This window comes from Echinops telfairi, unplaced genomic scaffold (genome assembly GCF_000313985.2).
Source record: "Echinops telfairi isolate 266 unplaced genomic scaffold, ASM31398v2 ScPeMD7_7468;HRSCAF=8506_0, whole genome shotgun sequence".
NCBI classification, from domain to species: domain Eukaryota; kingdom Metazoa; phylum Chordata; class Mammalia; order Afrosoricida; family Tenrecidae; genus Echinops; species Echinops telfairi.
Window position 1 is genome coordinate 29,752,959 of NW_022111369.1, and position 12,807 is coordinate 29,765,765.

Here is a 12,807-nt window from a genome sequence, read left to right on the forward strand (position 1 = left end):
TACTTAGGACCAGATCACTACGCCTGTTTTGTGGCCTTGATCCACTAACCTTTGAGTTGAGTGTTTAACCATTTGTGCTACATAAGCCAAGACTATCGTTGTACTGGAGAACCCTAGAGGGAGCGACTTGTTTAAAGGAAACCCTAGGGGGAATTCAGATTTGAAAAGGACAGCCATAGTCCATTTTCTCCCTTTACGATGGATGTTAGAGAACTTTTAAAACTAGAGATACTGTCGAAAAATAGCAGATGGTCCAGGTAGCGTTCTGTGTAACATACTGGTGACCGATCTCTTGGCACATACACAAATGTTAACTAGAAATAGTGTCTTTATGCAGGCTGTTTATTGTAAAGAAAACTAGAGTATATGGATTTTTGAAGCATGATTCATTGGGAAATATAATGCAAGCTGTGTAAGGTGATGTAAAATGGAAATGTTTTATAACTGGATTGGCTTCTTTAAAGGACATGGTGTCCTCAACTCCTCTATGTTTCAAACCCAATTCACTGTCATGGAGTCTGCCATCATTACCACCCCATGTGAAAGAGTAGACTGTCCCCTTTGGTTTGGGGGGGGGAGCTGTAATTCTTTATGGGAGCAGAAAGCCTCATCTTTTTTCCCCCCAGCCCACTGATTGGTGGTTTGGAACCACAGACTGGCCAGTTAGCAGCCCAACATCTAACCCAGTTTGTCACCAGGGCTCCAGACCAAGCACACAGTCATCCCTACAGCTAGCTCAAGGAGGAGAAGGAAGCAGGTACTAGATTGTCTCCGTATTGCTCAGAGTGGGAAAACAACGGATAGTATCTAAAGAAAATGAAGACTACTGCGTTCTATAAAGTCATTATATTACAGGTACATACCAGGCAAAAGGAAAATCTTCCTAAATTCTAAAAGAAATATAAAACTAAAAGAAAGAAGATAAAACAAATCACATAGAGACCGAGAATTTATAGGTACATTAAATATGGCATAAAGGAGAAAAAGAAAGAGCAACTATCATTTTATGTAAAATGCAAAATACGATTTTGATAGCAGATAGTTAGGCCAAAAGTACTTAAAATGGGTTTTGTCTTTGTTATTATTAGCTGCCATCGAGTTGGTTGAGACTCACACATAATGACCGTGTGTACCACAGACCTAAACATCACCCAATCCCGCCCCATTCTCCCAGCTGTTCTTATGCTTGAGCCCCTTTGTCGCGGCCACGGTGTCAGCCCATCTGTGCAGGACCTTCCTCTCTTTCGCTGCCTCTCCGTGTTCCTAAGCTTGAGGTCCTTCTCCAGGGGCGGGTCTCTGCTGGCAACATGTCCAAAGTGTGTGAGCTAAAGTCTTGCCATCTTTGCTTCTGAGGGGCGCTCTGGCTGTACTCAGCCAGAGCAGAGTGGTGGGTTCTTTGGGCAGTCCATGAGGCTTCCATATTCTTTACCAGCAGCATAGTTCTTAGATCTTCCTTATTTAATGTCCAAGCTTCACTTGTATCTGAGGCAATTGGAGATAACACGGCTTGGGTCAGTTGCACATTGATCCTCAAACTAACGTCTTTGCTGTCGTTTTGAAGAAGTGTTGTGTCTGATTTACCCGGTGTAATTTGTTGTTCGATCTCTTGTCTACTGCTCCCATGATACCGATTGTGGATCCAACCAAGATGAAATACCTGACAAATTCTGTCTTTTCTCTGTTTATCATGATGCTACCTATGGTAGAATTGTGAAGATGTTTGTATTCTTTATATTTAATTGTAATCCCCAAAGGCTGCAATCTGCGATCTTCATCAGCAAGTGCTTCAAGTCCCTACTGTCAGCAATCGAGATTGTGTCATCTGCATATCAAAGGTTGTTAATAAACCTTCCTCCAATACTGATGCTATATTCATTTCCATATAAGTCAGCTTCTCTGATTATTTGCTCATTATAGAGATTGTCTAAGTATGGTGAAAGGATCCAACATTGGCACACACCTTTCCTGATTCTAAACCATGCAGTGCACCCTCTTGATGCATGGACAGGTTCTGCAGGAGCACAAAGTAGTGTTCTGGAATTCCCATTCTTCTCAAGGCTATCCATAGTTTGTTATGATCCACACAGTGAAATGCCTTGGCACGGTCAATAAAACACAAGTAAGCATCTTTCTCGCATTTTCAGCTTTCAGCCAATATCCATCTGACATCAGCAATGAAATCCCTTGTTCCACATCCTCTTCTGAATCCTGCCTGAACCTCTGGCAGCTCCCTGTCAATGTACTACTACAACTGTTGCTGGAAACAACAAAAATAGAAACTTAATTGGAGATAGTATGATATAATTTTGCAAGTCCAGTGACTTCTCTTAATGAAAATACCGTTTTTTTCAACAGTGAATAGATGTGTGGAATTCTTCAGATAGAATACATGGAAATTGACTACATCCGTGGAAAGAGATGATGGACAAGCTCAACATCAGCAGCTGAAATGAGGCCAGGGGTCATTTTGGAGCAGACCGTCAATTGCTCATATGTTAAGTTGAAGTTGAGGGAAATGAAAATAAACGTTGCGGAAACCTTTTTTTTTTTTTTTTTTGAGTGACCATGCTGAATTTGAAATACCATTGACAAAGCTTCCAGCATCACAGCAATATACCAGCCGCCACAGTGTGACAAACTGACAGACAAGTGGTAGAAAACAAGTTCGTGAGAGCCAAAAGAGGACCTCCAAGCTTCACGTTACAAATGTGAACGGTTCTATGGGCAAAATATTCAAGGAGGCAGGAAGCACCAAAGGAAGATGGAAAGGGTACAGAGTCACTGTACCAAGAAGAACTAGTTGGCATTCAGCCATTTCAAGAGGTAGCATATGAGCAAGAGCCAATGGTGCTGAAGGAAGAAGTTTAAGCTGCACTGAAAGCATTAGCCAAAACCCTGGCTCCAGGAACCGAGAGAACACCAATAGAAATGTTTCCACAACCAGATGAAGCACTGGAAGCACTCACTCATCTTTCCCAGGAAATTCGGAAGACAGCCACTTGGCCAACTGACTGGGAGAGATCCATATTTGTACCCACTGCAAAGACAGGTGACCCAATGGAATTTGCAAGTTAGAAGGGGTAGAGCAGTATAATGCTACATTACAAAGTAATGGATAAATTATGATTAAATCATAAATTTAGTTGATAAATCACGAATTATAATTAACGTATAACAATTATCAATGTTAATGCACTAAATAAAGGAGCACTGGTAGTGTAGAGGTTAAAAGTGGTTGGCTGAAAACTGCTAGGTTCACAGTTCAAAGTTAACAGGTGCTCTGTCAAAGAAAGATGCAGTGTTTTGCTTCAGTCAAGATTTATAGCCTGGGAAGCTATATGGGCCAATATGTATCAGCATCCACTCACCAGCACTGAGCTGTGCACTAAAAAACTGCAGTTAAGTCCATAAGAATAAAAACGGTAGGAGATAGAAGAAAGACCAGATCCATCATCAGGTGGAAATCAAAAATGTCCAACCCCATTTATTGAGGAGATCCTTCCTTCCTCATTGCATGCGTCTGGCACCCTTGTTAAAACTCATGTGAGCAAACATGTATGAACTTATTCCTGAACTCCCCACTCTACTCTATTGTCGGCTATTATAACAATATCAGGCTGTCGTCACTGCTCTGGCTTTATAAGGTAGAATGTTTGGAAATCAGGGAGTGTGGGTCCTCCTATTTTACTCTTTTCCTTCACAATTGCTCCAGCTACTAGGGAGTCTTGAGGTTTCATACAATTTGTAGGTTTCCTTTGTCTCTTTCTGTAGAGAAAGGCACACTGGTGACGCAGGGAGTTACTTATCGGGCTGCTAGCCACAAGGTCAGTGGGTGGAAACCACCTCTGCTCATCAGGAGAAAGAAAAGGTTTCTACTCTGTAAAGAGTTACAGTTTCAGAAACCCAGGGTGCCAGGCCCACACTGTCTTACAGGGCTGCTATGAGTCAAAAATAAAATCTTACTCATTACCATTAAAAGTAGCTTTAGCACTGTTTCCTATGCAAATTTGTCATTAAAGAGGAAGGATTAAGCACTATGCCACCTTTCCACTATGTTTTCTTTCAAAATAACCTGATAGCCCTGAAGAATGAGAAAAAGTTTTTTGCTATTTATTAAAACAGGAGACATCCTGTTGACATTTCTAAAAAGAACCACAGAATTAGATAAGAGCTTTAAACACATGGAATGAAAGATCATGGAAATTTTCCCCATGAATTTTTTTAAGTTTCCTCATAGTATCACTACACTTGCTTCTTGCGTGTGGACTATCTCACTGTTTGGCATCTCAGTCACAATCATAGTAAGAAAACGGCCATCCAACCTCCTTGCACATTATCTATGTTTCTCTAGCAGTGATGAATGCAGAAGGGTGAGGTGAGAGTGACGCTGCTGTGATGGTCAGGTTACACAGTAACTTGGCTGGGTCATGATTTTCAGAGACTCTGCAGGGATGTAATGATATAGTCAGTCATCCTCCCTTTAATGACCTGATGTGTTCTTTCTCAATTTTTGCATAATGCTGGTGTGTATAAAGATCACGTCAGTAAGTGAGGAATGGGCACATTTCCCAAAACTTAACAAATGATTATAAATAGGCATAGATCATAATAGATGAAATTGTTCAGTAAAAGGCTTATTGGGGAACTTTATGTTGGAAGAATCATGTGGTCCCCATGTGAATCCACTGATAAATCTCAGTACGAACCAGACAGCTAGACACAATGCAGTGAGTTATGGAGAGGTGAATGTAACACAAATAAAGAGAAGCGTGAAATGAGGCAAATGCTGCAAAATACTGTTAATTATTGTCTATGTTTGCAATTTGGCATAATAAAAAAGTAGGGCATACGTACTTGCATTTTAAGAAATGAATCAGCTTCCAGTAATTTCATTTTAGAGACAAAATTAAATACAAATGGAAATTCACTGAAAATAACTGCTCTGCCACTTTCTTCTGGTACCTAAAAAATAAACAAATGGTTTGATAAAAAATTTTTTTTTAAAGAGAGAGAAACTTCATTCTTTCACCTCATCACTGTAAATTGTTTCCACCTATACTTTTGGAATCTATTCCAAACAATAATAATAGCAACATATGTGAAAATATGCTTGATACAATTAATGTATAGATTGTTATAAGAGCTGTAAAATCTCCCAATAAAATTATCTTTCAATAAAAAAAAAATAAAATAAATGGTTTGGGACTATTAAGAAAAAAAAGAATCCAAATGACCTAGAGATATATTTCTTTAAAAATATAGTTGTGTTTGTGAGTGAAATACACTCAAGTCTTCAGCAATCATCTAATTTAGTGAATTTAGGATTTCAATGAAGTGATTTCCAAACTATACAATTACTAATGTGTCTCCGTTAACATGTGAAACTTTTAAGAAGAAAACCCGTTGCTCTCACCAGCCCTGCATTCCGTAAGTAAAGTTTTCTTCTGTCCCAAGGAAAGTTGAGAAGAGTGGAGAGTTCATCTATGTGGAAAGCATTTTCAGGCAGTCGGGAATTAGCTTTGTTGACCTTAAAGAGAATGTGAGCTGTGAATTTCCTTATCTATTAATAAACAATATATGATGCATATGTCTCCACTAATTAATACATATTAATTTGGCACACAAAATTTGTCAGGCATGGCACAAACCATAAGACCATGGTCCTGTTCCAGCTTGAATTGATCCTGCATAATTTATTGTCTACCGCAGGCAAGATGCATCAAACTGTTTTTTATTAATAGTCAGACAACACATATTCCAGGTTTGTGGGACATACAATCCTTGTCATGACTGTTCAACCCCTCACTGGCAGTACAAAGGCAGCTGTAGACAATATGTAAACAAATCAGCATGAGTGTGTTTTAAATTTTTATTATTTACTCAAAGAGGAGAGTGCATGGCCCACAGGTTTGTTATACACAGTGTCGTACAGGGGCAGCGGCGATCTATTGATCTTGAGCCCTATACGACTCGGTATGTGTACGTGGCTCTGCAGTAAAACTGAAAATGAACATAAAGGACTATTATTTAGAGAATTGTGATTTCATTTGTTTGTAAAAAGATATTTTTGGCTCTGGAATAGTTTTTAAATTGTTGAGAGGGATAGGATTGACTCTTCCATCTCAGAAGTTTGCCGACCCCTCCTCTAGTGGGTAGCAATGACAAGCAGCCGCATTCGTGGCCCTGCGTGCGAACCCGCAGAGATGGGGAGGGACTTACGAGGCTGAAGAAGGCTTCTCAGAGGAAGAAATACTTGAAAATCAATGAGTCAATCTCTAATGCAAGCAAGCAATCCCAAAGCTATCAAGTGGGAAGGAAGAATCTAGAAATACGAGGGACATGAAAACACGTGTACAGAAGGGGGCACACCAAACTAAAAGGTTGGGTTTTTAAACAAGCAAACAAAACTTTTCTGATAAAATTGGTCCAAGGGGGAAACAGAAAAGGTAAAAATCTGCACCAGTCCCCAAAGTTAGGTGAGACAATTATAGAAGGTGATCGTTGTTTTTGCTGATAATAAATTGAAATAAGAATACCACACACACACACACACACACACACACACACACACACAAAGGTAAAAATCAGCAGTCAGGCCTGCCGACAGGGACCGGGGAAACTGTGGGTTGCTGTGATCACAAGATACAAAAACAGGAAGTTTTGGAATCTAGATAAAGTAATCACCTTCCTAGCAAAAGAAAACAGACCCGAGAAGAAACAGAAAAATACGAATCACCCTTAAGTGGATTAAACTCCACATTTTAAATGTACCACAAAGAAATCTTTAGCTTTAAGAGGGTTTCCAGATTCATTCTATCCACCGTCTAAGGAAAGAACATGTATGTTCTCCCATTGAACTGAAAAAGAGCATAATTTATAAATTCTCAAGGGTTCATGAGGAAGGGGGGAGTGGGGAGGGAGGGGAAAAAATGAGGAGCTGATGCCAAGGGCTTAGGTGAGCAAATGTTTTGAGAATAATGAGGGCAATGAATGTACAAATGTGCTTTACACAATTGAGGTAGAGATGGATTGTGATAAGACTTGTATGAACCCCTAATAAAATGATTTTTTAAAAAAGAACTGAAAAGAGGAAATATTTCCTGTGTTACTTCATGGGAACTTGATCCAGAATCCAGAGAAGGAGCTTATGAGAAAGTAAACTAATAGGCCATTCTCCCTCATGAGCATCGGTACACAATTCTAAGCAAAATATTAGCAAACTGGGTTTGTGAATTATATAGAGAAGAATCCTGTTTTATATACGTCACATAGAAAACAACGTATCACGTGCAAGGTCAACTAGTTTAGGGCGCAAGGTTAGCTTTGCAAATCCATCTGTGTAGTTTACAATACTAACAGAATGAAAGGAGAAAAATTGTATGTATTTGGTGAGAGAAGTGATATGAGCAGAGGTAAACTTTTAAACCTTAATATGCTTAGTTTTACCAGGTAGAATAGATTGCACAAAGAGTGATGGTAGTGTAGCCTATTAGGGTAGATCAATGCAGTGTTTCTTAATAGTAGTCAGTAAATTGCAAGGGGTCTTACTCTTAATGGGAAGTATTTATATACAGTAACAAAACTAATTTTTCCCCCTGTAAAGTGTATCAGCTGGACAGCTTCTTAGTTTCAGTTCATCGAGCATATGAAGAATTTATTGAGGCTCAGATGAATGTTTTATAATTCCGCTTCTCAGACTAGTTATTCAGTTTTAGATTTAATAATATGTTGTCTTATTCATACCTATAATTGACTACTGGTAGAAGTTAGGAAGCATAAGAGTGTTGACTTTGATTGGGCAGGTATTTGAGAAATCTTCCAAGAGAATAAAAATGTATCCAGGCTGCACTAGAATGGAATGCAATTGCATAAATCATCTTAAGGCGATGTAACCATGGGGTTAGGGAACAGCTCTAAGGTTGATGGGAGGGTGATTACACAACTCTCCGTGATATGATCGAATGATTGAACTATTGAATTATATGATAAGTAAATTACTTGCCAATAACACGGTTGGGGGAAAAAAGACTTCACTAAGAAATGTTAAAAACAGAAAATATAGTAACAATATTTTTAAAAGGAAAAATTGTATACAGAAAAAAATTTAATAAAACCCACATGCAGATACGCCCACATATGAGTACCTGGCGGGAAGACTGTTACCCATGCGATACCATGCTTCAAAACAAAATTCCATTTATGTAATTAGAAATAAACTATTTCACAATATATAATTACATATTGTTTTTTGTGATTAATCACTATGCTTTAATTATGTTCAATTTGTAACAAGGAAAACACATCCTGCATATCAGATATTTACATTATGATTCATAACAGTAGAAAAATTACAGTTATGAAGTAGCAACGAAATTAATTTGATGGTTGGGGGTCACCACAACCCGAGGAACTGTATTAATTAAAGGCTGGCAGCATTAGGAATGTTGAGAACCATTGTCTTATATTTTCCTGGGGGTGATCACTTTTTAAATCGCCAATGATTTTCTTGAAAACATTTCCCATTTACACACCATTTCATAAAATACTAACTAAAATTGCTTTAAATACTATAATATTTGATTCTTAAAAAGGCAACAGGCTGAGTGAAGCCTAAGAGATTTTGAGTTAGCAAAATATTAAAGCCATTCCTTTAGATGAGCTCTTACCTTATACACTTCTTTCATCACTCTTAGAAGAACTTTAGCATCGCCGTGCCTGGTTTCAGTCCAACAATCCAATTGAGAGATGATGGTCTTTTTAAGCATCTGGACTAATGTATTCAGAGAAGATTCATGCAAAGATGCCCAACATTTCTCTGAGGGGGATAAAATCAGCAACCATAAGTACAGGTAAAAAGAGAGAAAATACAGGTAAAATGAGAGAGGGGGAAAGCCTTCAGTTTCTGTTGATTTTTTAATGTAAGAAATAGATGATATTTTTCATTTTGATGTGACAATTCACCAAGTATCTTCCATAAGGAAATTATACAGCATACTATTCATTACTCCCACATACGAGAAGAACCATTTCTTTTTCTCTTTGATTAACTATCATTATCCTTAAATACTAGAATTCAACATTCTGAAGAATTTATGATACTTCAATTTGATGCTTGATGACTTCATTGACTTTATAATTCTTAAACTGAAATCTTTCCTATATGTCTATAAATTCTGAAAATATCACTGAATATATAACTCTATGCCTCTGGTTATATCTATATCATTAAGGACATTTTTATCCATGAAATGTAAACAGTTGGTATATAAAAGGATATATGGAATATAAAACAGCTTAATAATTATATTTTTATATTTCTAAGGTTGCAACCATTGTCCTGTGCCCAAGGATGATGCATAGAAAACAAACCCATCAAATGTTAACATATTATCAAACTAGTATCATTAAAATAGTATGGCTGGGATGCATCAATGACAAGTTAATGTAACAGACCAGAGATTCTAGAATGTGATCTACTTTACACGAGACATTAGAATTAGGTCTAATACATACCAGATATTAGTATATAATGCAGATGGCATTGCACACAAAAGGGCTTCAAAAGGTTCATGGAAAAATGGAATTAGAAGGTAATGAGCCCAGAAGCCATCTGCAGCGAATCTAGTCCGACTGAGCCCGCTGGCAGATCCCCTCTAGCCAAATGCAAGAGTCCCAAGAGCGTTACTGTCAGGCAGAGACCATTGTAATCTTGATTTTGCTGGGTCACACTCGACACTTGGCCAGTTGACCTCCCTATAGGCACGGCCTGAATTTATACTGGGTGCACATATCTCTTAATTGTTCCATGACAGAAATTTCTTCCCTGGGTTTTTGAGCGTTGATGGGGATCTTCTCCTTCTTGGGCATTATTTGTATTTTGGCCTTCCTCACCCACTTAGTGTGATCTGCTTCTCATTGTTTCCTGTTGGGCTTCCCAGCTGGGAAGCTCAGGAGGAGCGGATGCATAATGAGAATAACTGATACAAGGGGTTGTAGGGAATGCGGGGGGTAGGGGAGGGCGATAGGGAGGGAAAGGGGATTTCCAGAGTACTGATAGTAATTGTAGAACTCATTTTAAAGGCAGTTTAACCTGGGGATGGGGTGGGGGTGGGGGGTTGGGTGTTCGAGCTCTAAGATAGATGTGGTGGTGATTATACAATTCCCCTTGATATGATTGAACTATTGAATTATGATATGTAAATTATGTGCCAATAAAACTGTTGGGATAAAACCATTTCAGGCACATGAATTTAAAATAAAAACAGGTAATGAACCTTTTAAGTCCCGTTACGTTAATGGGAAGAAAGTGGATCATTCAACAAAAGTGTTGAGAGATGTCTAAAATTATAAAGAAACTGTGGGTTCAAACTACTGGCCTTGTGATTAGCATTTTAATGCATGCACAACACACTATATCATCAGGCTTCCTGTTTTATATATACTGTATATACTCATGTATAAGCTGAGTTTTTTGGCACATTTTAAATGTGGTTTTTGTGGTAAAATTAGGTGCCTTGGCTGCAATTTGGGTCGACTTATACTCGAGTATATGCAGTAAATTTAGATATGATTCAAAAGGTTTGTGGAAAAATTCAAATACTTTCATATTCCAATTTTTCCAGTTTGTAAAGCAATCTCCTCTCCATTTAAGAGGGGCTATAAAAAGTTAGTGGAAAAATAGAATTATAAGAAAATAGAATTATACTACAAACTTATAGAACTGGGTAACATGATAGTTCAGATTTCTATGGAGGGTTATTGAAATATTCTTTGGGCTAAATATTGAGTGATGCAGGAAGAATCAAAAGAAGATGGAAAGAATACATAGAGTCACTGTATCAATAAGATCTAGTCAGCAGTTCACCATCTCAGGTGGCAGCATGTGAACAGGAACCAGTGGTGCTGATGGAAGAAGTTCAAGGTGCACTGAATTCATTAGCTAAAAATAATGATCTAGGAATTGAAGAAATACAAACAAATGTTTCAACAAGTTTGTGAACCATTGGAAGCACCTACTCATCTAAGCCAAGAAATTTGGAAGACAGCTACTTGGAAAACTGATTGGAAGAGATCCATATTTGTACCCATTCCAAAGAAAAGTTACCCAACAGAATGCTCAAATTATAGAAAAAATATCATTAATAGCACAGGCAAATAAAATTTTGCTGAGGATCATCCCGCAATGGTGGCAACAGTACATTAACTAGGAGCTGCCCTAGGTTCAGGCCAGATTCAGAAGAGAACATAGAAGCAGGGATATCATAGCTGATGTCAGACAGACCTTGGCTGAAAGCAGAGAATACCAGGAAGATGTTTACTTATGTTTCATTGACTGTGCAAAAACATCGAATCATGTGGGTCATCACAATGTGTGGATAACCTTGGGAAGAGAAAGAAGCCCAGAACTTCATTGTGCTTGTGCGGAATCTGGATATGGATCAAGAGGCAGTTGTGCAAACAGCACAAGAGAATACTGTCTGATGTCGGATTGGGAAAGGGAAATGTGGCATCAAGATCGGAAGAAGGCTTATGAAAAATCTGTGATATGCAGCTGACACAGTTTTGTTTGCTGAATGTCAGAACTGAAGATGAAGAATTGGAACCTTCAATATGGATTACAACCAATGTAAAGAAAAATGAAATCATCGCAATTGGACCAATAGGTGACATCATGATACATGGAGAAAAGATCGAAGTTGTCAAGGATTTCACCTTGGATCCCCCAATCAATGCTCATGGAAGTAGCAATCAAGAGATATACTCATTGCACTGTGTAAATTCTCTGTTCAAAACCTCTTTTAAAGTGTGAAAAAGCAAGGAGCTTACTTTGAGGACTAAGGTAGGCCTGACCCAATCCACGGTCATTTCAACTGCCTCAGATGAATGTGAAAGTTGGACAGCGAATTAGAAAGATTGAAGAAAAATCTATGCATTTGATCGTGAAAGTATCGATGCCTGCCACAAGAACAAACACCCCTGTCTTGGAGCCAGAACGCTCCTTAGAAGCCAGGCTGGCGAAGCTTCACCTCACACGCTTTGGACAGAACAGACCAGTCCTTGCAAAGGACATCATGTGGGTAAAGTAGAGGGGCAGTGAAAAAGAGGAAGGCCTTAGACCAGGTGGACTGACGTGATGGCTGCAACAATGGGCTGGGGTTTAGAAATAACTGTGAGGACGGTGCAGGACAGGTGGTGTTTCGTTCTTTTGTACATACGGTTGCTCTGAGTTGACCTGACTCAAGTGCACCAATCAACAGCAACCACACTTGATTTGATTGAGAAGGGTAATGATCATAATAGCTTTAGTTTAATCTTTTCAGTTATTCAAAGAACAGGTTCTCAAACATTTGAAACTTTGCTGATTTCTATATCCAAACTTCGCTGATTTCTCCTTGAGACCATGACTTTCCAATGAGAATAGGTACAAAATGAAGCCCTTTGCTTTCAATTCAATTCCAATTCCTGGCAGCTCTATGTGTACAGAGAGACTGAACATAAAGTATAAGGAAACTTACTCAGGACGCCTAAAGACTTGTCGCTCATTTCACACATAGCCTCTGCAAATAGAACCACCAGGCTCTTCCAGTTGTAAGAATCCTGCATCGCAAGGCATTCTGGGAGCAGGAGGAAAACTTCTAATGCTTCTTGGTGTGGAGAACGCACTGGAAGATTCCTTAGCAGGTCATCTCTGAGACATGTTATCATCTGTGATCAAAATAGGGAAACAGCTGAGGATATATGAAATACGAAATATCACAAAAAGAAAGACATGAAACCAGGGATTTCATTCCATTAAGTTCTTTTTTT

The 12,807-nt window shown here is 38.6% G+C and overlaps 1 protein-coding gene across 1 annotated transcript in view; it reads right to left on the reverse strand.

Annotated features, from left to right (window-relative positions):
- The window catches only part of LOC101652285 (probable E3 ubiquitin-protein ligase HERC6), a 61,075-nt gene that overhangs the window by 21,249 nt on the left and 27,019 nt on the right, over positions 1-12,807 (reverse strand). Inside the window, exons 11-14 of the mRNA XM_004703426.3 lie at positions 12,516-12,705; positions 8,667-8,815; positions 5,414-5,527; positions 4,855-4,962 (exon numbers count right to left, since the gene is read on the reverse strand). Of these exons, the coding sequence (XP_004703483.2) occupies positions 4,855-4,962; positions 5,414-5,527; positions 8,667-8,815; positions 12,516-12,705 (561 nt within the window). The remainder of the gene's footprint in view (positions 1-4,854; positions 4,963-5,413; positions 5,528-8,666; positions 8,816-12,515; positions 12,706-12,807) is intronic.